Below are 27306 nucleotides of genomic sequence, written 5' to 3'. Positions count from 1 at the left end.
CAGACTGACTCTTTATTTCATGTATGAATACATATTTACACATACTTCCTATTTCCAAGTTGATCCTTTATATCATATCAATATCTAATTACCGGATGTTGCATGGATATTAGAACACTTTTTTTAAGTTTAATAACTCAAAGTTGTGCCAACCAATTTCAAAGCTTGAAATTTTCGTAAGAAACTGCAGAGTTTATGTTTGTTTTCTTTTTGCACGTCACTCTCATGGGAAAAAAAAGAGCTCATGAAGATATATTCAGATCAAAAGCTTTGCACTTCTCTGCAAATATTTCTGATCAGTTTAGGTGACAATTTGTCCTACTGCAGGATTGTACTCCCGCCTATACGGTAACGCCACACAGAAGTTCTTCTGTGAAATCAGCAACCAGCTAGACTTTTAGTCCAAGTCGATGTATAGATCAAGATCTATTCACTTCTCAGGCTGGAAATATTTAAACAGAGGTTTATGACCTGCTCAAAGTGTCCAGGCACATATTCAACCTTGTCAAACAGTATTTTGCTAGCAGTGAAAATGAAGGGGAAGCTCTGAAATACAAAGCCGTCAGTGGGATTATGAAAACGTTGGCATGAGAGCTGATCCTAATTGATTTTCCGTCCCTACAGCCTTGAATTGAACCTGCTTGACTTTACGTTCTAGCTGTACTCGCAGTCGAGGGCCTGCATAATCTGTTAACCAAAAATCGCTGTACAGAAAGTATCTGTCAATGAACATTGGTAGGCATGAGTGAGGTGTGCAGCTTCTTTACACCATGTGAGGGCCGCCATCCTCACCGCCAAAGGTGACTGCATTGGAGAGTAATTGTTCTCAAATATTGTGTGAAGAAACTGGGACAAATGAAATTTGTAGGTCTACCTATTTGTTATAAAAATTATAATTGAAAAATCGTTTAACTTCATGCAACCCCCAGTATATGATTTTTAAGATAAATGGAATCCAACCACATTTATGAGAAAAATCATTTTAGTTTGGCACATAATATGAAAAATTTATCTCCACCAAATACCCAATACTCCCGTTCTTCCATAATTTCTCAGCATTCTTCCGAAGTTTTTGATAAAGAATACCTTTCAAAATTAAGGATTCATTTGTATGTGAATAAATCTTTCAATGCTTAAACACAATAGAAGGATTTCATTTTTCGTGGTAATTATCTTTATTAACTTTTTCAATTTGAGTCATTTTTTATGTTCAAAAATACAGGTTCATATTAAATGACAAGTTTAATCGAGGAAATAATGGATTAGGTAATTTTTTATCAATGCTAACATTAATCAAACTCATGATTTTATAGTTCTACAAATGCATTTTCCTCCATGTGTCTAGGACCTACATATAAGGCTAAAAAACACACAAAACAAGCTAGGGGTATGGCGTCATGGTTTGTCCTTCAATCTCAAAATTATAAACAACGTTTCCAGAAAGTCGAAATTCAATTATTGCAACCATTTAATAATAAGGAAATAAATTTGCTACTCGAAACAACACAATTGTATTACAAGGGTAAAAGGAGGAATGGGATCTCGACTCTTTCGAGTTATTCGGACAATAAATACTTTGGAGGAACTTGAAAGTAGATGGAAGGTCTCATTATGTAGAAAAGATAGTGAGTTTATATATATGAGTATACCTCCAATTTAATGACTTATTCTGATGAATCCTTTGCAAGCGTTAAAAATTGCACCTGGAGGTCACACAAATTCCCCGTCTAAGATAAAGAACAAATAATTTGATACATTTAGTATTTATAATTCTACTTAAAGGAAAAATAAGTCACGCAAATCAAATGGAGGCTCTAACCAAGGGTAATCGACCTATGACACGTTTTGTTATTTTAGAGCGTCACTGTTGTATAAACTCAATAAAAAACATGGATAAATATAATTTTTACAAATAAAGTTTTCTTTTATTTATTTTTTTACTTACCATTGACAGATTAGTAATCAAAATCAGGTGTATTTCTGAGCTTACCTGTCTTTTTTTGTTTTTTTTTAGTTGTAAACTAAAGAGTGAATTTTCTTTTACGAGGCTGTGGTCATTATTATTTAATTCCTGAAGAGATAACTTTCTTTTCTAATACATACATTTGCGTTTGCTCATAGAAAACAGGGAGTAATCCGTTGAGATATGTTGCAGAGTTATAATTGTAAGTCCTTGATGGACTGAGAGTCGAATTGAAAATCGACATGGGAGTAAATCGTGCCAAGGTCCTTGTTTATTTCCATCTCCCATCATCACAGCTGCTTGCAGCTAATGTAATGAAACTTTATAATAACTAAGCTGCTCTCCTATAAAACACTCTTTGCATTGTCATGGTTATCATGTTGATTTTAGCGTTTCTTTTTCATTAATATTCCCAAAGTGCTTCGCTAACTGTGATCCTAAGATGAAAAAGGAGTGTTTCTGTATTATGGGACGATTGATCAGGTAAATTACACGAAAATGATTAAGGACCACTGCAATAGAGCAGATTGAAGGTACATTTTTTGAATGATATCTCAATTCGTTCCAGTATATTTAATATAAAGATTTCTTTTGACGTTGGTGTAGGGAGACCAATTGTCCTCTTTTTGCATGCAATATCGCCCATTAACTTTATTTGTGGAACAAATTGCACATGTTGAAAATGATATAAAATGGAATAGTCATCAGGTCAATTATTCTATGTTTTGGGATTCAAATAGGGCTATTTGGTTACCGTAATTTTTACCCCGCCTACATTGAATCTTAATCTTTGTAACACAGCAATCAAAGAGTAGATTCATTCATGATAGATCATCACATTTCTATGTTCATACTCAGTGATGTATAAAATATGCCCTCCTATGTTTCATCCTGACAATTTAAAGAATGTTTGGGAGGAGAGTCTGGTAGCTGTCATGATGTTGTATTAGATCAGCTGCAAGCAGCCATGGAAATAAATACAAATCCTACTCCGTATCTAGCAAGGTATATAAGCTAGAACTACTCTGATACCGATCCTCAGTTATAATCTGTGTCCAACAAGGATTTACCATTATAACCAGGGACGGTGTCTGACGTGGTCAATAGCAACAACCACCCAAAGCAGTATGAGTCGTCAAATAATTTTGTTTTATTATCGTAGGTGTTATTTGACAATGTTATTTCGTGGCTTTTTCTATTTGGCAATCAGAACAAGGTTTGATATTTTCCATAGCTGTTATCATTATTCTTTAATTCTTGAAGAGAGAACCCTTAAGTATAAAGTAATAACTAGTGTGTGTGTTCACATTACAGACAGAGAGGAACAATGAGAGTTTGCTGTAAGTCCTTATTGGACTGGGATAGAACTGAAGATCGGCATCGGAATAACTCTAGTCTATATGGCTTTGCCATATACGAATTGGGGTTTGTGTTTATTTTCTGCATCTCACGGCTGTTTGCAACAGATCTAATAAAATGCCATGAGAGCTAAGGTGTCTTATTACCAACATTCTTCAAAATTGTCAGGATTACCACGTTCATTTTCGGTTTATTTTATTTTTACGAACCGGCTGGACATATTTATTGAATAAGTCATAAATAGTTATTATATTATATTAGTAGTTTGTATTTATTTGTATTATAGCCCTTACTGCGTGTGTGGCCTTCATCAATTAGTTATTTTGACTGTTTTTTCCAATTTTACTCTTTTAGGGAGGGGTGCTGGAGGTGAGGATCGCCCAGGGTGTCATAATAGTTAATAAAACCACTGCTTATCAATCCCGAGAAAATCCTCATTCTCCTTTTCATGTGCAAACACATTAGTGTTTACTTTATACCTAGATTTCTCTCTTCAAAAAATAAATAATTATGATTCCAGCTTTGAAAAATAAATCCACTTTCAGATTCCCAAATAGCCGCTCCCGCTTTCTTTAGAACATATTTCATACAACTCTATGAATCATACTACCTAGAGTTAGTATACCAGTATTGCAAAAAAAAGGTAGGTCTACCTAGACTAGGAGTTAGCATTAAACAGGACGATGATATCAGGAAAGTAGAGCACCTGACAACATCAAATTATTTTATTCATCTAAAATTAAATTCCATCATCAACAAATTCTTCATTTTTTTTTTAATGTAGTTTCATATTTGAACCACGTAGAAAAGCTATTTAGGTGTGTAAACTTTCGTCTTAACGACATAGGTAAACGTGTTAAAGATGACATATGTGAATAATTGACATTTTCATACTTCGTCATGAAAAACACTTTCTTCCTCTCTCTTAATTACATACTCACGTGATAATCCGTTTGTAATCATGAAACACCAGGTTTATCTTTCCCTTTTTGCGTGTATTTTCTCCTTTTAAGAGATATTTCTCTAGCTAGCTCTCTTCCTTCAAATTTGCTTGTTCTTGTTAGTTGCCTACGTGAGGGAGTACTATGGTGTCACCATTTCTACATTCGTAAAGGAAGAAAAAGGAAAGCAAATAAAAAAAAGAAAAAAGGAGGAACAAGGTTACAACATCTGCATCCCCTTTAGTAGTAAACCATCCTTGCTCCTTCAAATACTGTTATAATATAGAATAAACATAATCATTCTTCCTTTTTGTTCTACGCCAACACAGGCATTATAATACATACTTAAGGACTATGAATCATATTTGCGATATAAAGATACCACCACCTAACTGAGGATCAAAAGGGGAGGGGAAAAAAGGAGAGCCTTATGACGTCAGAATAGAATAATAAAGTGAAGCCTCTTTTTTGACAAACTTTAATTATAATTCAAAAGTGTGTGCAACGTTCATGAAAGATATTTGTTTTTAGATAGAGCACCATTGGAAATTTTTGATTACATACATATAGCTTAAGTACAGTTTCCGTTTCCGGTCGAGAATTTGTTTTAATATACATGTATTTTTTTTAATAGATGAATAACTTTTATTTCATTTTTTCTCGTTGTTGATGGGAGGATTTATAAGTTATTTGTCTTGGAAAACATATGTTTAACGTCTATAATAATGACTTGGAAAAAGGAAAGACGAAAAAAGAACCATTAGATCTTCAAAATTTAATTAGAAATGACTTTTAATCAATATTTGTATTCTTCTCACAAAGGAAATACTTGTCCCATTTCTTTTGTTTTATTATATGTACATATACGGCAATAAATAAGTGATATTTGTAAGATGTTTTGATATATGTTTGTATTCAACCAGTATCTCATCTATATCTGTTTTAAAATATATATTCTTTTGTGTTTTGTTTTTTAAAAGTAAAAACAACCGCAAATAATTTGATAGTTCTATCAATTAGCACGCAGAGTTGAAAAACATTTTTATTACAGAATATTAAGTATGACATTCAAAAACTTTAAAAAATATATTTTTTTTTTGTAAAAGTTTGATTATTTTTATATTGTTCTTCGTTTTTTTTTTTTTTTTTTTTTTGATCAAAGCAGGTATAATTTCATTGATTCCCCTCTCTCATAAACATACATATATAATATTTATGCACCTTTCTTTTGAAGGGTAGGTAACTGCCATTGATTTTCTGACGCTATTTGTCAGTAACGACCATTCATCTCATTAGACTCATATCAAACATTGTTTGGTTGTTCATTGCATTATGTAGATATTATTCATTTTACCTGTGGGGCATTTGGTGTAAAGTTCATTCTTTTTATTATTTCGCCACTACCTACTCGTACTTCCCATCACATGGAAGTACGTACTTCCTTTCCAACAGAGGAACTAGAGTACTACTACTACTACAACTTAGATGGTTTATAAGAGCGTACAAGACCTGCTAATGGACGATATTTAAAAAAAAATGACAATATATAAGTAATATTTTTTATTTATTTTTGAACCCTCGTTCAGTGAGTGAAAAAAAAAAAAAAAAAACACACATTTTTATTTTAGTTTTCGTTACGCATTGACAATAATGACAAATAAAAAAAAAACCTCCATTCATCGTCTCATCCAAGCAAAGTAAAGTATGTGTTTGTGAGTGTGTATATCAGTGACTTTAAAAAAAAGGAGTGAAACATTCCCCCGTCCTCTGCTGGTTGGTTCTCGAAAGAGTGGAATATAATATCTACAGTCACACCAAAACATAATAAAATAGGACTACCATCACACGAGAATATACTTATTCCTATAATATATTATTAGTAGTCCTCTCACCATATACTGTATACATAGTTCATAGACCATAATAGTACAGCATACGTACGTCACTTATATAGAACTAAATGGCAGACGCAGTTTCCTCACATGAAAGAATCGCCGGCCCTCAGTACAGTAGCAGCGAACACAACACATCCAGTTCTTCTACTCGTACACATAATACAATTACTAATAGGAAATCCACTCGGGACATGTATATCTATCAGAATCCTCATCACCACATTCATCAACCTCCAAATATACAGACGCATCGAAGACTTCTACCAAAGGAACCATATGGAAAACAACAATTCCTTCGCAATTTTGTCAGTAAAGTAAGAATTGTATTTTTCTATTCATTATTAATATACATATTTTTTATATATAATTGTAATATTGTGTTATATTGATGAAATTAAATTATTTCTTATTTGAAAATACTTTGTAAAGTACTCTAATTGAGGCCAACTCAATGGCCCATCCTTGATTTTTATCATTAAATAAAGTGAAGGAAAAATGTTGGAAATCCCTTTTTGGACCCGTTTCCAGAAAATATCTTGTTACTTTATAAAAATATAAATAGATTAAGACTACGAGTCAATAAGCTATTAACAATGATGTCTTCCACCTTGTTCAAATGTTTATCAAAGACTTTGTGATAGGGGAGGACCAGGGGCGTCTGCTAGATTTTATTGGGGGAAGGGTATAGTCTCCCTCCCTGTGTGCCTCTAAGGACTCTATAATAATGCTTCAATATTATATTTTCAAGAGGTTAAAAGTTCAATATGTATACTTATAAATGCCTCTTAAGCAAACCATAGTTTTTCATGTACATTCCGGCTCTTCTGTGCTGTAGTGTACAGCAATACCCCTAATATTCCGGGTATATGCCATAATAAACGACTATTCTGCGGAGGCAGGTCACTAGTATTGCTGTCAAACTCAAAAAATTTAAATAATAATGATGACTGAAAATATTACGTTATGAAATGTGAACAGTCCAAGCTAAAAGTAATGTTTATATTCCAAGAAAATGATGGGACTGAGTAGTTTGAATTTTTTGAGAATCATTTGACTTCCTCTTAGTGTTATAAATTTGAGATCCGATCAGGTTTTGGATTTATAGCAGGCGCCCTAGTCATTATTTTTATACATCAAATAGTCCCTATTGTTGTATATATGTTGAGTAGAAGTTGCAATGTCAGTACAATTTACAACTTGTATAAGCATATTGTACAAGTTTCAAGTTCTTCGTCTTAACATGCATTATTTTATTACAATATTGGTCATTCTAATAACGAACTATACATTAAGACTATCTTGTCATTTTGATCTATTAAAATTACATAGTTATTATGTATCTATGAGTAATATAACTAAGGATATTTGAAATCAATAATGTGCAACGGAATACTTATATTTAAGTAATTTGTATTAAAATACACAAAAATTACATCACTAATATATTGACAAATCATGTAATTATTGCATTATTCTCATCCCAAGTACTGTAAACCCTTTATTTAAAATGATTCATCCCGTTTTTTGGTCGCAATTTGTACAATTTGCTTATACAAGTTACGACTTGTACACAACATATATACATTAAAAAAATAAGTAATGTCCGCACTAAGGCTGAGCTGTGTGATAAATGTCATCATTTCATCATTGGAGTTAATGTATTATAAATATCTACATAAGTTATTCGTGTATCTATACATATGAATGAAGTGAATATGTAGCTTCAAGTCTACAGCAGCGATACTTATAGAGTGAGTGGACCACAGGATTGGCATTTTCCAAAATATAATAATCACGATAATTATTATTTTATTTTATTTTTATATTATTTTTTTTTTTGTAAAAGTAAAGTTTTAGTGTTTATTAACTACATAGTACATTCATAATATATAGTTACATATGAAAATGGAGTATTTTCACTTTATATTTAATAATTTTCCTACCTCACTACTAGTAATACATACTATGTAGGTAGGCACATATATGTGTAAACAGACAAAATATCAAATAAATGAAAGTTAATAGCAAGAAGCCAACTAAGATAATTTATACATAATATCATTTGAATTGGTAATGTGTTTTGCCACTTCTTAAAAAACTACATATAATGTAGACATGAGGAACACACATTGGTTCAAATCTAATAATGTACATATAAGTTTTTCTCAAACTGAGTCTGGATTACTTTTATACTCCTAAAATAATTATCCTCCGTCTTTATTTTAAATTACTCTGATACTTCCTATGGATGCTCTACAAATTTTATCGGAAGTCAGAGAGATAGTTTTTTTTACAATTAAAGACTAAAAGATATCAGTGAAACACCATGCTGGACTTAAATCAAGTTTTATAGATTACTCGTATATACTATTGTTGGCACTCTTTGGTAGCTTAACTCATCCCAGAAAGTCCACAATTGATTGAAATGTGAAGTCGCTTATATTCAGGAAGTAAACATTCATTCAGAAACTTTTTTTTTTCTTTCCTTGGACATGATTTTTTAGGTTTATTGTCCTCAAATTAAAGCACATAAACAGCAACAGAGTTATCTTTTTAAAAACAAACGAATAAGCCTTTAAAAATAGATATTTAAAACCACATAAGTGGTAAAATGTGGAATTAAAAGTATCTATGTGTCTTAAAATTTTTTATTTTTTAAAATAGACCATTGAAAAAAATGATCCATTTCTAGATTTTGGTTGACGAACCGAATATATAATGTGTACAATTAGTAACTTGTATACGCAAATTGTACAAGTTGTAGATGAAACATTTAAATGAAGGATTTAGTGTACTTGGCATGAGGATAATGAGGATTCATTGAATTGATCCATATATTAATGATTTAATTTTTGACTATTTTAATACAAACTACCATTTACCAAGTATTCTGTGGTAAATTACATAGTTGAAACGTCCACAGTTACATTACTCATAAATACATATTAATTATATAATTTTAATAGATCAAAATGAAAGGATAGTATTAATTAAAGTTGGTATTTAGAATTATTAATTTTAAGGCAAAGAAATTACAGCTTGTACAAACAAATTTCCATGTTTTAAAATGTATTATTTAATTATAATATTGGGCGTTCTAATGACTCTATATTCATTAATACAACCCTTTCATTTTGATCTATTAAAATTACATGATGATTATTTATGAGTTGTATAATATGCATTTAAACTTTAGAATGCACCACATAGTACTTATATTGTCGTAGTTTGTATTAAAATGATCATTTAAATCCTTCATTTAAAATCATTCATCTCATTCTTTTAATTTCCACTTGACCAATTTGCTTATACAAGTTACAACATGTACACAATACCAATATATATGCACTAACAATATTTGTTCATATTCTTCTTTGCTTCATAGTAATAATTGTAGTATTACTCCAAGATTATTTGATTTCGAAACTTCTAATCATAAGTCATCTTGAAGGACTTTGTAATAATACTACTATTAATAATAATTGACGTAGTCGTAATAATATAATTATGAACAGTTAATTTTATATTCGTCTCCAATGATATTTTACTTATAACATACCTAATATAAGTACAATAAAGAGATGAAATCCAATAAATTATATGAAAATATTATGATGCAATATAATTGATTGGTATATGCGTTTTAGGATCAAATATAGAATATCTCAATGATTACTCTCTACACCAAATGGACCCCCCTCTCCCCACCTTCATAGTCCTTCATCAATGCTTTTATTATATATAGAGTTAATCTATCTTGATGATGCTATTTCTGTTTGTCTATTTTTTTTTTTTTTTTTTTTGTCAATTCACTATAGCACCAAGGTCTCAAATTCCGTGTGTGAATATTTCTATTTTGATTCTAATAATATAATACATAGCATGCATAAGCTAATAGAGTTCTATATGGAAGGCTTTTAGTGTTGCTTAGTTTACTTCCGCTTTGCGATAATTGTATGTTTTGTGGATAAAATAACCATTTCGGAACTTTTATTTAAAAATTATTTACTCAACCTCTACTTGTGTAATCAATAAATAGTATTTGGTATTTTGTTGATTGTGGTCAAATTTCGCAATTATAATATTGGTATTGGTTCTTTTTTTTAGAGGGAAAAAAAAAGGTTACTAGCTACTACTTATTTTATTTCAAGGTTTGGTTTTAAGTGTTTTATATATTGCTTCAATCCGATAGATGGTGGTTTTTGAAAAACAAGATAATTCTATAATTATATTTGATAGTTTGAAGATGTAACTATCTATCTAGTTAAATAAATAAATCCTATTTTATTCCGAGTCATTGGATTTGCAAGTATTCCTTATACATTCATTAAGTCCTATTTTTTTAGGAAATGACTTTAATGATTCACACGGATTCTACATAATAAATAACATTTATATTTTCCGCTTTCCTTTCAGCCTCTAATTCCTATTCGCGAAGGAAGTGAAGAATCTTTGCAATTATTATCAGCCTTCTCTGAAGAGGACGAAGAAGAAGAGGAAATGCTTCCACCTCTTTCATCGGGTAGTTTTTCCAATACGGATCAAGTACGAATCGTTGGTTCTTCGTCCAGTGTGGACTTCTCAGAGGAGGATGAAGAAGAGGAGGATGACATGTCAGATTTACTCCTTCGCCTTCAGCAAAGTCAAGCTAGAATGGAGCATATAAAAAGAATGCTTGTAAGCCAAAGAGGATTTATAGTGGAGTCCCTGAAGAAAATGGCAGAGGCACAGGTATTGTAATGAATCGAATGACTCTGTAATAATTCCTTTATTGCTATGTGAAAAGGTTAATAATCATGTGTGCAACAAAGGAAGAAGACTTTTAGAAATGACATACAAAATCATACTTTTTTTAAAATTATATACAAATATCTTTTATTTTTTAAGAGTCAACTGAAACCAAAGGCACAAAATACTGCATCTACTATGACCCGAATTCCTATTAGTTGTGATGAAGAATCAGAGTCCTCTTCATCCTACGGAAACCATAGAGCTCAATCACCGTCCCCAGATTTTAAAATTTGTCCTATGTGCGAAGTTCCTTTTCCCTCGAGTATGGATGACTTAGATTTTGAGTCCCATGTTCTGGATCATTTTAGTTTCAGTATGAATGATGAGGCTGAACCTGAGAGATATGCTGGTGCGTGTGCATCGTCATTGTCAGATACCTCTTGACACAATGAGGACTTTAGTTTCTTAAATACTTTTATTGTTTCATTCCATTTTCAGTTTTATTTCTATGGTTTTAACAGTTACAAATGTGATATTTTAGTTAATTAAACAAAAATATAGAGATTTTATTTATAGATTTTTATCTTCATGTCATGTGATTAACCCACTTTTTGAGGAAACAAAGTGTACTATTTATTGTATGTATTACAAATCTTATTTATTGGTGCAAATATACACAGATCATTTTATATATTTATATTCCTTTAGTATTTAGGAACACAATTTTATTTTTCAGTATGGATCATAGCAAGACAGAGCCTTGGTTGTAACAATGTATTCTCTTTTTTCTCCAGGCCATTGGTCGCAAAATTTAAAGCAATTCCCGCACTCATTTATATAACCATCCCCAAACTGTTCACTCAATGGACGTAAGTAAGAAACTATTTTTCTATAAGTCAAGTCATACTTTCGCAGCTCAACAAGATTCACGTAACGCCCAGAACATGTACATCTTTGAAGACTAATGGCTGTTGTACACGTTAGTCCATCAATATTGCATTCTTCTATGCACGTACGAGTTTCATTTCCTCTTGGTGAACATTGTTGCCTTGTTAAATTAGGAGGAGACCATTTTAATCTATTTCAATTGTTAATCAGAGAAAAATAATTATTGAATCAAAGACATATTTTCATTTTAATCTTACTTTTTCTTAATATCATCCTCAAAGTGCCCATTTCCACTCTTTATTAGGTTTAAATCCTCATTTTTCGTCAAATAACCAGAATCATCCTCTTTGCTCCTATTTTCTAATAAAAGTTATGATGGATATAAACGAATTCAATGGATATAGTCGGCATCTAAAGAATATATATGTTTCAATCTCTAATGTGTTCTCACCTGATGTGTCCTCAGTTACATTGGGATTTGAAGTAGTATTAGATGAAATGGGATTTTCTTGTTTTTCAAGATTTACTTCATTATCAACATCAGTATAAACCTCTGGAGTGACATCACTGGGTAAAGTAGCTACGGAGTTATCATCCCTTTCTCCAAGGTCCATAATATCTTCATTTTCAACTTTTTTATCCGCATTACTCGACAATTTTGATTTTGCATTTGATATAACTTCTTTAAAATCAGATTGTATATTATCCTCCATTGGTTCTGTACGAATAACTTTGATTTTACTCTCGTGCAATGTATGATTGCTCCTTTTAACTGTGCTATTATTTTCACTGGAAGTCACTTTATTTTTTTCGTCATCTTTTGGTCCATTATCATCAATTGTTGATGAATCTAAGCTATCTTGACTCTCTTCAACTGTGTCTATTTCGTTACTTAGATTAGTTGCATCTTCAACACCTTCAAAAGACTCCTTTATTAAATTTTCATCTTCTATAGAACTTGATTGAACTTTAATATCTTCTTGTGGTATATCCCTTACGTCTGTGTTCTCATATGAATCAGATTGTTCATCTTTGTGTACTAATAGTGTACTTTCTGAAGAAGCTATCAGATCCTCACTTCTTGAATCATTTTCTTCAAAAGAATTATTTTCTGTGGTTTGGTTACTAATACTCGATTCGGTAATACTCTCTTCCTTCTCCACTGAAACATCATTTATACTCAAATTCTCTAATGAATCAAGCTTTTGGTCTTCATTTACTTTATATTTTTTTCTAGAAAAGTTGCCTTGTGTCGAATCATTATAACTATCAACTTCATAGCCGCTTTTATTATCGAACTCAATGGAAGGATTGGGTTCTTCCAGACTGTCTTCATCAGTACTAATTGAATTCTGATTGGATTTAACCGCATTTCCTGAAGATGATAATTGTACAGGATGATCCTTTTCATCATTAAAATTTTTTGAAGAAGGTTTTTCTACATCGGAAATAGTTTCATTACCATTCCCGTTTGAAGGACGCTTTTCTCTATCGGTATTTTTTTCATCTTTGAACTCGTCTGAAGGAGTTTCTTCTCCATCATATTCTTTTTCATCGTTGAGCTCGTCTGAAGAATCTTCGTCTTCACCAGAATATTTTCCATTGTTCAAATCGTTTGAAGGATGTTTTTCTTTATCATGAACTTTTTCGTCGTTGAGCTCGTTTGAAGGAGGTTCTTCTTCGTCAGGATATTTTTCATCGTTGAGTTCGTCAGAAGATTGTTCTTCTTCCCCATAATATTTTTCATCGTTGAACTCGTTTGAAGGACGTTCTTCTCCATTAGGATCTTCTTCATCGCTGAGTTCGTCAAAAGAAGGTTCTTCTTCATCAGGATCTTTTTGATCGTCGAGTTCGACTGAAGAAGTTTCTTCTCCATTTTGATCTCTTTCATTATTGAGTTCGTCTGAATTAGGTTCTTCTCCATCTGAATCTTTTTCATCTTGATATTCCTTGGAAAGATTACTTTCTTCATCATGATCTCCGTTACTTTGGTTTTTGCTATTCGACTTCTCAACTTCTTGACTCATTTCCTCATTGCTCTCATTTTCATATTGAGATTCATAACTATTTATTTCATTACTTTTTGTATATTCCTCAAGTTCTTTGATATCAGAAGTTTCAATTGAATCTTCCATGCTACTACTTGGATAATCCATATTTGATTCTTTATTTTTGGTTGAATTCCCAATGTCCTTATTTATTATTACATTGACTTCAATTGACTTTTTTCTATCATCAAAGTCCTCGGCGGATCTCTCTATCCTAATTTTGTTTACATTTTTACTTTTATAATAGTCAGTTCCTTGTTTGAATTTGGATTTGAAAATTCCTCCACGATTGGAAATGTCCTTGTCGTCAATACTATCATCACAAGTATGAACTAATTTATCCCAATCCGTGCTGTTAGTTGCCTGAGATTGTTTTTTGCCTTTTTTTAACCATCTTTGACATCTACCATAACAGCTATCGCAAATCTAAAAAAAGCAGTATTTAACCGATATCACTAAAGCTACCTGAGTAAGTATGTTCTTATCATAGATTACTAGTGTTGGAGTAGTAAAAAAAACACCTAAAAAGACAGAATCTTTTTATTAGTCCGGTCCTAATAAAATTTGTCGTTCCTACAAGTCGTTACCTTTATTGTAATACGAAACCTTTTCTCCGAAAAGAAAAAAGTCCCGAAATCATCTGGTATTTAGCCAAATAAGTCAATCATGGCTACTGTTATTTATATCTTAAGTATTAACTTCTCATTGACATATTATTTATCCACAATTTTTAAAATTGAATAATGTATAAATTGATAATATTAAAATCCTTAATAGTATTTTATCCATAGCCTAGAGAACCCGAAGTCTCATATGGGGGTCTACGGCTACGTGGATAGGACAAGGTAAACTGTATTATACTATTATTAGATAAGCGTATCTAGACATTCGTATTTGTATAAGATAGCCAACATTTTTCTTAGAAATAAGAAGATGGCTAATATGTTGCAGTTAAAGTAAGTAATCCGTTAATATGCAAAAAAAAAAAAAAAAAAAAAACTAGTTAATGTGCATAATAACAGAAAAAGATCGTTTATGTGCAAAATCATTGAAATTATAAATTTCCCATAATCTTCCAAGACCCTTTCTAGAGACAAATTGATGCTCAGTGGTTACAACCGATTTGTTAGTCACATTGGCACGCAGCAAAGTCCGTGGACCAGGATATCAACCGGAGTTACAGTGGATGGCGTCCCTAATTGTAATACATGGATTGACGAAGGGCGATAACTCTAAATCAAGCCCTGTTGACATGCTGCATATCCCATGAACTGAGTATCAATTTGTGTCTTTGGAAAGGCTCTCGGAAGATAATGAGAAATTTATGATTTCAATGATTTTGCACATTAACGATATTTTTCAGTTATTATGAACATTAACGGTCTTTTTCATGTATTATACAAATTACTTAGTTATTATACACAATAACGGTCTTGTTTAGTTATTTTGCACATTAACGGTGTAGTTCAGTTAATGATGCACATTAAATAGTCATTTTTCATATTTACAGATTTTTTACTTTAACTGCAACGTATATATACAACGAGGGATCAACAAGAAATTATATACCTGTCCTTTTGGAAACTGAGCATAAGTATAAAACAGCTTAATACTTGGTTTATTTTTGTAAATGAATAAATTATGAAATAGCCATGATGTATTAAGTGAGATGAGTGAATCTACAGCTGACAACAAAATTACATAGGGTATTTTTATGCTAACAAAGTTACGCTGTGATACAAATAGGAATCTGGGAGAGATCTTTATCAGTCTTTATGGGAACCACAAGAGCTCAAATGACCTAGTTACTATCATAGTTTTAACATAACCTCATGGCGTTACCTCTTTAAATAAAAAACTCTATACTGTCCTTTTTGACAGCTATCGAGGTTTCTACTCCTTTTCTACGTATCGGCTATCTGACCGTTGACACAATGAATTAGAATTAGCTCATTATAAGCAATGATCAATTCACAGCATCTATTTAACAATAATTTCATCGTTGGGAGAAATTAGCCTAGAATAGACTAACTACCAACTGATTTTGGGCCTTTTTTTTTATCCTTTTCGGAGGAAAGGTTGTATGATACAATGAAAGTAATGACGTATTAAAGAGACAAGAAGTTTAATGCAAGAGGTGAATGGCTAGAACATATATTACTCAAGTAATATAATTTTTATCTATCATTCATTGTTTTCTTCAATAATAGCCAGTATTGAAGAAAATAAAAAGATAGCTAGGACTGTAGAACTGAAGGACCGACTAATCGGTCCATAGGACCTTTGAATCGTAAAATATATTATCGACAAATATAAAGACTGAAGGGAGGTGTGTGACTAATACTGGTTAGGAAATTAGTCCTAGGACCTATCCAATCATAACGTTCCCTTTTAACTTAATGTACTTACTCCCTTCAATGTACTATGAAAGGATTAGTTGATAAATTAAGAGCTGTTTCAACCCTTGAACTATATTAAACTTTAATTTTTGTGAGAATCCGAGGTATTGCCTCGTGATGTAAAATAAGTCACTCAGGTTATGCAAAAACGGAGCATATATTTTGTTTACATCATTTCTCATTGAAACTCGAGAAGATATATTAATTGATAATGGCCATCAAAAAGTGAAGGGCGATTAGAATTATCCTTCAAATATCAAGAAACCTCTAATTTGCTAAATTCCTTAAAATATGTAATAGAGATGGGAGACCTCTTTGCAACATTAGAAATGTTATAACATAGTAGTTTTATTTGTAAGCAATCTCAATGAAGATATTGGGAAAAACCATATCCTCCGAATATTAATTATTTTAAATTCAATAAGCAATCATGTGCTGCTACCAATACTCAGCAAATGAAAGCGGAAGAATAAATAAATATAATTTAAAAGAAGGATGACAATTTACTTATAGTTTCAGTATCAAGGCAAACATTTTTGCTAGGTTTACGCTTTTTGTATTCATGAGAAATTCTTTTATATAAAAAACGGATGAAATTTGGTCATTTAATAAAGGAAAACAACTTTGATAAGAAAGATTGTTCTACTGATCAAATTAAATTAGGCATTGTAAACACTTAGTATACTATAGGTAAGTCAAACATTATTTGAATGAAATATTTTCTATTAATGTTGATTTTCCCATTTTTTTTAGTAATTTATATTTGATTAAATGTTACAAATCATTATCAACATTATTATACATCTCATTCACATAAAAGTTTTCAAAAAATCCAAGCTCTGCTTGTTATGACGACTAATTTATTTTTATCTTTTTGCTATTTCATCCCTTGATAGTCTATGACATGCAATGTAATTTTAACAAAGTTAGGCAGCAACGATTTTCATTTATCGCTGAGAATTTACTAGCATAATGGATGACGTCACTGGAACCCCTAATATAGGACCATACCGATGGTGAATAATGTAAAAACCTACATACATATAGTGGTAATAAATAAGGAATCAACGGAAAAGACAAATTTAAATTACGAGATTTTGGACTTTTTATGATTACATTTACCTAGTGTTGGATGGGTCCTAGGACTAATGTCTTAATCAGTCTCCCCCTCCCCTTTACTGTTTAAAAAAAAATTGGTTCGATAATGTCTATTATTCAAAGGTCCCGCGATACAACGGTCTTTTTGTCCTATTATCGTAGCTATCTTTTTATTTTCTTCACTCTTAGCTAGGATGGAAGAATTTAAGAACTAAAAATTTTTTAAGGTTGATAGCCTGTATAATAATACGTTTTAGTCACACACCTCCTTCTTTAAGCCAAATATATCTTGTCTCTTTGAAAGAAGTTATGAACTATGATGAAACTTCAGCTACTCCAATTACGTAGTTATTAGTAGTTACGTAATGTCAGCTGTTTGTAGTCTGCATTAAAGACCAATAAGGATCGGTCTTAGGACGTAAAGTTTTTATAAGCACCAGACTAATAGGAATGTAGCCTTTATAGTTTTTTAGACTTATCCAACTCTACATTAACCCAAACAAATGCACTCAATGACGTCCCTATAAAGAGGAAGAGTTTCTTAATAAATCCTACGATATTTTTGTTGCCTAACCTCGTTCTAATAACTTTGATCCCATGGATCTTATATAGTTATACAAAGTACTTACATCATCAATTGAATCCAGTCCGCTGGATGTAACTTTTTCTCCAGTTGTTGAGTTGAAATAAGAATTGTCTTCCAATCCAATTTTAACACCTTTACAAGTGCATCTTTTAATAAAAGTGTTTACTTGGCACATATTTTCATCAATGCAGATACTTTCGCACTTTTTTAATGTATCACCATGTTTTGAACATTTTATATCTTTCAAACTGTAGCCGTTTCTAAATAAATGTGTATACGAAGCATATAATATAATTTTAGTTTCATTTTATAATGATATCTACTAAGATATTTTGTTCAGAATATACATCCCTATAGATTTCTATTTGTAAATGAGTGACAAAATTTCTTAATATAAATAATTAAATACCCAATATTTACTCGTATACGAGGAATCAACAAGAAATTGAATTCATTGTCTTTTGGCAACGGATCATATGTAGGTATACTACTATAATTTATAACTTAGTACTCCGTTAGTTTAACAAAAATAATATATTATGAAAATACCCATGAAGTAGCATGTGAGATGAGGGAATCGACAGCTTACAATAAAATGTATACAGTATTTTTGTGTTAGTTAATGCGTATCTTCAACCTCTAACATTATAATTGTAAAGTTTTTAACATATTTAACTGCGTTTTCTCGTTAGTACAAAATTATACAATGTATTTTGTTGCCAGCTATTAATGTTTCTGGTTTTTTTAACTAATCAATGTTTTGAACGTTGATTGGTTGTATTGTAATTTTCTCCTATTAAACTGATAACAATTATTCAATACAAAACTTTATGGTTGGGAAGAACTACCAACTGATTTTGGGCCTTTCTCTAGATTCTTTTTGTTGGAAAGGTTGCGTGATACAATAAATGAATCGATGTCATAAATAATGGTAATATATTCCAAATAAAATGATATATTACCATTTGTGATAGTCTGAAAATTTGGTGATCAAGTCACACCATGTGAAAATTAATCATCCGACTTATTCAAGCGTCACCTCATGATTTGGTGGAACATGGATAAAGGATAATTATATTAATATTTTGATCTACAAAATCACAAAAACCTCATACTTTTTTAAAGAAGTATGAGGTTTTGTGAGAACAATAATTTTTTTTTATGGTAGGTAAATTTATCAGAGGAATGAAATTTTTAGAAACATCTCTGGTAGACCATGAAGAAAGACTGACTGACTTACATTTAACTAAAACTTTGTTCATTTGCCAATATTATATCCGATAACAAATTAAATTTTGGTTTTAGTAAACATCATTCAAAGAAATAATACGGAGATTAGAGCCTGACTATAGATTGTTTGAGGGAGCTGATATCTCATAAGTTTACTTCAACTGTTGCTCTTCCCAGTTTTATGATGTACATTGTGCATATTCGTAAACATATACATTTGGTAATCAAGAAAAAAACTAAATTGAACTAGAATGTGGTCTTGGTGGTGTGCAAAACCTCCGCCTAAAATCAAATGAGTATTGTATCTCAGTTTGTTCTGAAGTTATCGTCGATTATGTATTTTTATATTAATTGGACCTTGGATTCTGACCTGGACCTCTCAAACTTTAATGACCTCTTACTGTTACCATACATACTCTACGTAACCAGTTTGGTCAAAATCAATTTCTAACTTCTGGTGTAATCCTGGTGAGTAACAAACAAACACAGGCGAAAAAATAACTTCCGTTCAACTTAGTAATTAGTAATACAATATGAATTGCTACTAGTTTCTTCCAGTGATACCATAGAGAAGGGAAACTATAGTCAATTCTGCTATTTTTTGATAATCAGCTCATGGAAATGTGTCTGATTTCCAAATTTTATCCATCTTCTTTAAATAATTTGCCATTTTTCCTTTCAGGTATAATCTTTTAATAGTGAGGCTTTTTGTATGTTCAAGATACCCCATTTGCCCTTGTAGTGTTTAAGCCAAGGATTTTCTAGAGCCTGAACTTTCCTAATTAACCTTTCCTAAACTAAGCCTACCTTCAGTATATGCTGTCCACGTGCTGGATAAAAAAACTTGATGTCTAATTGTTTTTATATAAGCTTAGCGACTCCCTTGTGACTATACCGGGAGGTGTTGTCAAAAACCAGAGCAGTTCATCTGATCTATGAATTTTTATGTATCTAATAGCTTGGCATTATTCTGTTGAACTGCAAATCACTAGCACTTTTAAAAGTTTTCCTTCCGGATATCTGGGTTGGATCAATGAAAAGACATTTTCATATCCCTGTGTAGTGCAGGATATGAAGGAGGATCTCCAATAATAATGACATGTATATTCAATTAATTATATGTCTTGAGATCATGCTGTTTTGACGAGTAGTTGATGAAGATACAATGAAAATATCTAAGTCAACCCTACCGGATTTTGCACGAGGCAAAAAACAACGGCTGTTAATGTGTTGTCTTTTTATCGTAATTTATGTTTTTATTAATAGAAATCTAAGAAAATATAAAAAATATTATAGAATATAAATCATTCTAATTTGTCAAAAAGGTGTTAGAAAAATTATTTTTAAATAAGGAATTGAGGACACTTTACTATCTTTCAAATATATTACAACATTTTTCCTAACAAATAGCTAAATATAAGAGAAAATAACATTGATAGATGGTAGTCAAGGGTAGGTATATCGCCTTACTTGATGGGAGCATACAATTTTAGTACTGCGGTCCGTGCACATAGATGTCTTTCTTTATCTTTATTGTACTAGGCAATATTGATGATAAAGATAATAAAAAATATAAAAAAAGAATTATTTAAAAATGGTTATATTTTAGTTTAATGTCTTTTTTGATATTAAATTGTGTGTTTTATCTATACTTTTTGTTCAAAAACTAAGCAAAATCATCATAAAAGGCTATTTGGAAAAACTTCCAAGGCCATTAAGGCAGGGTATAGAACATACTTAGATCCCTAAAAAAAATCATATTCCAGCTTCTCACATCTTAAAGCACGGGAGAAAATGGGGAATCATATCACAATTCAAAAAAGTATATTTTTGGTTTAAGCAAATTGTACAAGTTGGAGCCAAAAAAGAGATGAACAATTTTAGATGAAGGATATACAGTTCTTAGTATAAGGATAATGTAGTTAGTGAATATTCCATGGATGATCGAATTATTAATGGTGTAAATGCTAATTATTTTAATAAGAATTACTAACATTGATGGAGAGTTTGTAGAAAGACAATTTATATATGTCTTCCATTATAATTGACCTCAAATTTTGCTTTTTCCCTTACGAAAATTATATTTACAGACTTCAGCTTTATTAACTCCGCTCCAAAGTTGTTTGTTTTGTTAGTCACCAGGATTACTGCAAAAGTTACAGATGGATTTTGATCAAACCTAGTACTAAGATTATCAACCATAACTGTAGAACAAATTCAGATACATAATTCAACTTGATTTAAATTGTAGGGTGTGTTCTTTAGTATGTACCCCTTCGAATGACCTCTACCAACGATGTTGAACGTAGTTATGTTTTTGCCTCTGTTTGTTTGTGAGTCACCAGAATTACGGTAAAAGTTACAGATCGATTTTGATCAAACTTGGAACGAAGATTATATATGATCACAGTAAGAGGCCATAAAATTTGGAGAGGTCAAGGTAACACAAAACGTAAAAAATGTAGAATGGACCATAACCTTGTACAAAAATTGAGATCGATAACTCCATTTGATTTTAGGTGGAGGTTTTGGACTCTACCGAATGTCCATTTCAGTCTATTTATTTGATTAGAACGACATAAAGTACTAAATTCAAGACCATTGTAAATATGGAATTTAGGTATATTCACTTGGTTTTACAATCTCAAAAACTTTTCAGGGAAATACATTTAATTTTTTTGTCAGTTAGTGCCAGATACTCACAGACATTTGTATTTAATATATAGATACAGTCAAATCCGAGTATAAGAAAAATAGGCTTCGAGTTTTCTTTCCTTTTTTTATATCAACTTCATAAGAATTCATTGGAATGAAGAATTCCATTGATAATTTGTCCTTTTGATAGGTACAAATCGTAATCTTGAGCATACATTTTTGTTTCGTATGTTTCTTTTTAAAATTAACATTGCTTTTCAATTAACACGTATACATATCATTAGTACCCCTGAAAAACACTTTTGCTGAAACATAAGCTAAAAATTCTCGATGATCTATTAAAAACAAGATCTATCAAACACGGGTTACCTCATCGAAAAAGGAGGTACCAAATTATTTGTTATACAAGCATTCAAAAATTGTTGTTTATTTTATGTTTTAATTACTTTGGATATGAGAAAAATCCGGATATAGTCAACTTTTCTTCAGAAAAATAGCAGTTTTCTATATCCAGATTTGACTGTAGATTACAAATGAATGCAACTATATATGTATATAATTTTTCTCATACTTTATTTGTCTTTTCTTAGTCCCGGTCATTTCCGTACTTTTGTCCCCTATATTACCATCTCGTTTTCCATAACTTTTGGTTTGATTCATTTTTTTCCCGTGATGATGCCTTTTTTTGTGGTGATGACTTTTTTTATGATTTTTATGATGTTTTTTAATACCATGATCTCCTTTTAAAACACTATCTTCCATTTTGAAACTTCCAATTTTTCTTTTGTCGTCTGAATGTCCGGATTTAGTTCCCTTTTTAATTTTTTTACCGTCTTGTACTCCACTCACCAATACATTTTCTAGGAGCAACAATATCCATAAAACAGCTATACAACTAAATTGATTCATCCCGCTAATAGCATGAAGTTTCTATGCTAATAAATCGTCTTACATCTTAAATGATTTATTGTTGTGCCTTTAAATCACACATTATGTGAAATTAAATTGAAAAGAATAAAAAGAAACAAATTGAAATATGTTCAATTAAGACAAGAGGTTCTATATTTTCCAAGTACTTATCCATAGATTAATTAAAATCTGTATAGGCACTAGACCCGCAACCTCTTTAATAAATAAATAATTATTCAATTAAATAACAATTGTAAAAGAAAAGAATTATTTTTTGTTAAATCATGAGTGTGTAGAAAAGGGTCTTATCCCATTCTCCATTGAAAACTCTGAATTGTGATTTTAGTAATTAATCATGAAGCTGTGGAAAAATGCAAAATTCATTCGGGTAAAACTTGAAAGAGGGCTCCAAAGCAATTATCAACTATTGTTAAATTTGGTCAAAGAAAGATCTAATTTTATATAAATTTAACTTCTAATCCTTTATTATCCTCTCATTCAATCTCATTAAAAAATAAACATTTTTTGAGGGAGTATCCATGTCTTAGATATTTTATTATCTGTTCCTTTGTAGTTCATCATATTTCGCTTGTATTGAAGATGAACGTCTATTGATGAACTTTTTTTTATATAGATTACTTTACATTAATTTTCTCATGTTTCATCTAAAAAATGAAATAAAATAAAATAATGCATTGAATCAAAATAGTAATGGTTATAATAAAGAGGGAGTGTGGCTTTTAAAGTGAATAATTTATCCAGATGTTAAATAATCCATAAAGTCACTAATATTTCCAATAGTTTTATTATTGATAATTGTTATGCATTGGATATATATGCTGGTTAATCCAAATAACCAAACTTGGAAGTAGAATTATATTTGACTCCTTATATTTGACTTTGTAGAATTATTTTAGGTTAATTCCCCTTATAATGAGATAACAATAATTATCAATTATAGTTATTTTTTTGTTTGTGAAACATGTCAATTACATTGTTAATCTATTAAAAATAAATTAATTATTGACCAAAATAACGTATGAAAAAAAGAAGTCTCATGAGGATGCAAAGACAAATAAAAGATATCTGAGATTAATTTTATAAGAATAAATATATTTCCAAATAAGTAATGATTAAATACAAAAATATTACTGTAAATTAACAAAGTTAAATTAAGAATATTTGTAATAAAATTATATATATTTTGTTTTAATTACCAAGTTTGATTCATGAAGGGATAAGTAAAATTATTTATAGAAATTACTGCATTTATAACAATAATAGATCGAACAAAATATTATAATGATTTGTAAAGAAAAACTAAATTTTCGGAACAATTGGTAAATATTCTCGCAACCCTGAGTTATATTATTGTATGTTTTTATCTGACTGAAAAAGCAATTAATCAAAGTTTGAGTAAAAATGTCAAGTAAATAATTATAATTTTTTTTAAGAAATAATCTTATTTTGAGTTAGGGAAATTAAAATGATGAAATCATAGCTTTATTGCTTTTAATACTGTAAAAAGTAAGCAAGACCGATTTAATCTTAATACATCAAATATATAGTTATGTATATTTTTTGATTGGCAAACTTTGTATGTATGAATAATATGAAAGATATAAGCCCTTAAACACGTGCTTCCTTCGGTCTGAAGCCTTAATCCATAGAATCTCAGGAGATATACAGTCGTTTATCAGATAGAAACAAAGGATCCATCGATGCAACTTTAGCAGTGAGGAAGGAGTGCATGAAGAACAAAAGGTCCTGGAGTTTGGGGCAGATGACATCCTGCAAAAATAAAAGATTGTTAGGTATACGAAATTAATTGAAAAAATAATTTATCAGAAAGAATGAGTATATTTCTTTTTTTGATCATTTTAAACGAAGTATTTTCTTTGAATGATGGAGATTTTATCTACCAACCATTGAAAAAGTAATATTGTTTCAAATTAAGAGCCATCTAGCGAGTAAAAAATAATTTATTAATTTATGAAAACGCGTCACCGGGTGCACTTTATATAGTGCCCACTGATTCATATACCATTACAGTATACAGAAAAAAAAGAGAGCAATATACAAAGAACAATTTTATGTATAAAATAATTAAAATCTTGCAGGCGTTTAGTTAAATTCATATTCAAAAAGAAAAACAAAGCAGGAAGTACTTTATATGAAATTTGAGAAAATGTATGTGATGTGATATGAGTTTTAGAAAGGAGCTAAACAGGGGTATCCGCAGATAATGGGCTAGAAGGGCTGACCCTCCCCCAAAAAAAAAAAAAAAATTTTTTTTTGGTTTTTTACTTGAAAATTTAATATTTGATTTTTTTTCTTCAAAAAATGTAATATTTGAAATTTAATTTAAACCATCAACTTTTTTTTACAAAAAAATTATATTTTCTGTGAATTTAAATATTTCCTGAAAAAATTGAGTATTTGAATTTTTTTCTTTTTACATTTATAATTGAAATTTTTTTGTGAGTAGCTGTGGATTTTGAGTTTTTTTTCTACAAATTTAATATTTTGAAAATATTTTTTGAATATGGCTATGGATTTTTGAAGTTTTTCTATAAAAAGTTTTATAATTTGAAACATTGTCTCAAAAAATGCAAGATAACGAATCATAAGAGGGGTTTAAACTAGGTTCCGTCCAGTTCAGTTTTGGTGCGGTTAAAATTCAGTCCTACATATCAGCAGATCTAAACTTATAAGGTTCGGTCCTTAAATATACAATTCTTGAATCAAATAACTCGAAAAAGTCAAGATTTGTGTTCCTTCGCTTTCGGAGTTATTATCTTATTTTAAAAGGCTGCAAGAATTTAATTTCATCTTTCCTCTGTCGCTATCTCCAATTTCGATATAGAAAGTGAAGGTATGACGTGCGGGGAAACTTATACAGGATACCCATGATTTCTTTTTAAAATTGAATTCAGCCAAAAATTTACTTAGTTTCAATCATGATTGTTACAGCAGGGATCTTAAACAGAGAATAATTATCAGTTTTCAGTCTATTTATTGGGGAGTTCAATATATGTATTTGTACTTCTTAAAGTTCAAAACAGTATTCTTCACATGAAAAAGTAGACATGTTACAAACAGGATTATGTACTAACTAAGGCAAATCATATTGATTTTGCACTTTTATTTTAGATTTCCTGGATGGATGTGCATCCTAGGGAAGAAATTACACCTTCTAACAACCGGCCCACAAGGCAAAAAAAAAAAGGTGCAAGATGTATTAGCCACAAAATGTCTGTGGATTCTCGAAGAAGTCTATTACCCGTATAATAGCAAAGCTGGACCTGCACGAAGTTGCCTGGCCCTGCCAAAGCTTTTAGTGCTGTGTAGCCAAGGTTATCATTATGAGTGACTGAATTTCATTAAATGTAGCTTTCAAATAATAAAATAATATGGATAACCCTGTATACATTTCTTGAGGTTCAAAGAACAGAATGGACAATTATTTTCCTCACTTTTACAATCTACATCTCTTTTTTGAAAGTAAATATATTTTGGATCATAACCCTAAGATTTCCTAAGTTTTGTTGAAAAATAAAAGAAAAAAAAGAGTCAATTAATAACATTACCACTTCAATCGTTCCATCCTGATCAGCATCCTCTGAGCTTGCATCTCTGAAGAGTAATGTGAGCATTTCATTACCATCATCAGATGAGCCTTTGAGCTGAGAGAAATTATAAGCGAATGTAAAAACGTTCGAGGAAATATGTCTGAAAAGAAAGCCTTTACTCCAATCCAGTATTAACTCTCCAGGGCGATTTTTATAAACTACGTGAAAAGATGAACTCTATTTAAAAGAAAAAAGATACCATTCGTTTTGATCTAGTTGTGTAAACTATGTATTAGATATGGGATCTATGGTATACCTCTAATTGACAAACTGCATGGCAAACAGCTTTATGCCAATAGCTCTCTAGTCGTAGGAGTTCTTGTCTTGTTTCCATGGAGAAATAGCGAGATTCCTGATTGGATGTCTGAATGAGGAAGCAATGCTGTCGTTCATCTACATTTTCGCTCTCTTTTATTATTCGAAGCATTGCATGAGTGATGTCATATTTTTGAACATTTTTTCTACTCCAATCCGAAAAAGTCGTCTGCCGAAATAAAGTAAACATAAGATCACATAGGCCAAATGAGTCTATTAAAAATAAATAATAAACATGCAAAATCCACATGTGCCTAGTGTTGTGCACAGGCTTATTTGTTCAGTCAGTCTTAAGACCAGCCTTTACGACTATCAGTCCTTCTAGAACTGATAAAAAAGAAAAAGAAATAAAGCTGAGTGACGTCATCAAGGATTGAACTTTATAAGTTATAGGACTGTAATAGACCAGACCGAAACGGGACGGGACTGCAGTCTTTAGTCCTAAATAAGTCCTGACACAACACCATGTGAACTGCAAGGTTAATAAAAATACAAGGTTATACCATAACGCTTTTACAACTTATGTTTGACTTCATCCACGCTTTACAATAGTGACGTCATAGATTATATGCTGTTACTGTTAATCATATAACTTCAAGTATTATATGCTATTAATATGCCATTGTCATACTCTATGACGTCAAAATATGTATGTCT

The 27306-nt window shown here is 30.9% G+C and overlaps 3 protein-coding genes across 5 annotated transcripts in view; 1 reads left to right on the top strand and 2 right to left on the bottom strand.

Moving 5' to 3' along the window:
* Positions 1 to 2001: 2001 nt before the first annotated feature.
* Positions 2002 to 11578, top strand: LOC121132286 (uncharacterized). Of its 3 annotated transcripts, none has more exons than XM_071886622.1 (4): positions 2002 to 5813; positions 5892 to 6472; positions 10575 to 10889; positions 11046 to 11578. In XM_071886622.1, exons 2-4 carry the CDS (start codon positions 6224 to 6226, stop codon positions 11331 to 11333), a joined length of 852 nt encoding a protein of 283 aa, XP_071742723.1. In that variant the 5' UTR covers positions 2002 to 5813; positions 5892 to 6223; the 3' UTR covers positions 11334 to 11578. The 3 variants fall into 3 exon arrangements, with proteins under 3 accessions (XP_071742723.1, XP_040583587.1, XP_071742722.1); XM_071886621.1 differs by having other exon boundaries at positions 4511 to 4838; positions 4898 to 6472; XM_040727653.2 differs by having other exon boundaries at positions 2002 to 6472.
* Positions 11484 to 22744, bottom strand: LOC121132285 (uncharacterized). The gene is made up of 5 exons (XM_040727651.2): positions 22365 to 22744; positions 17952 to 18168; positions 12229 to 14251; positions 12035 to 12137; positions 11484 to 11967 (listed from the first exon to the last, which is right to left on the bottom strand). The coding sequence occupies exons 1-5, from the start codon at positions 22700 to 22702 to the stop codon at positions 11622 to 11624; spliced, it is 3027 nt and encodes a 1008-aa protein (XP_040583585.1). The 5' UTR covers positions 22703 to 22744; the 3' UTR covers positions 11484 to 11621.
* A 1050-nt stretch (positions 22745 to 23794) lies between these two features.
* The window catches only part of Syn2 (Syntrophin-like 2), a 136548-nt gene continuing 133036 nt past the window's right edge, over positions 23795 to 27306 (bottom strand). The window contains exons 9-11 of the mRNA XM_040727650.2: positions 26591 to 26818; positions 26293 to 26511; positions 23795 to 24493 (exon numbers count right to left, since the gene is read on the bottom strand). Coding sequence (XP_040583584.1) covers positions 24377 to 24493; positions 26293 to 26511; positions 26591 to 26818 — 564 coding nt within the window. The 3' untranslated portion in view covers positions 23795 to 24376. The remainder of the gene's footprint in view (positions 24494 to 26292; positions 26512 to 26590; positions 26819 to 27306) is intronic.

This window comes from Lepeophtheirus salmonis, chromosome 2 (assembly GCF_016086655.4).
Source record: "Lepeophtheirus salmonis chromosome 2, UVic_Lsal_1.4, whole genome shotgun sequence".
Taxonomy (NCBI): domain Eukaryota; kingdom Metazoa; phylum Arthropoda; class Copepoda; order Siphonostomatoida; family Caligidae; genus Lepeophtheirus; species Lepeophtheirus salmonis.
This window is presented reverse-complemented; position numbering and strand designations above follow the sequence as displayed.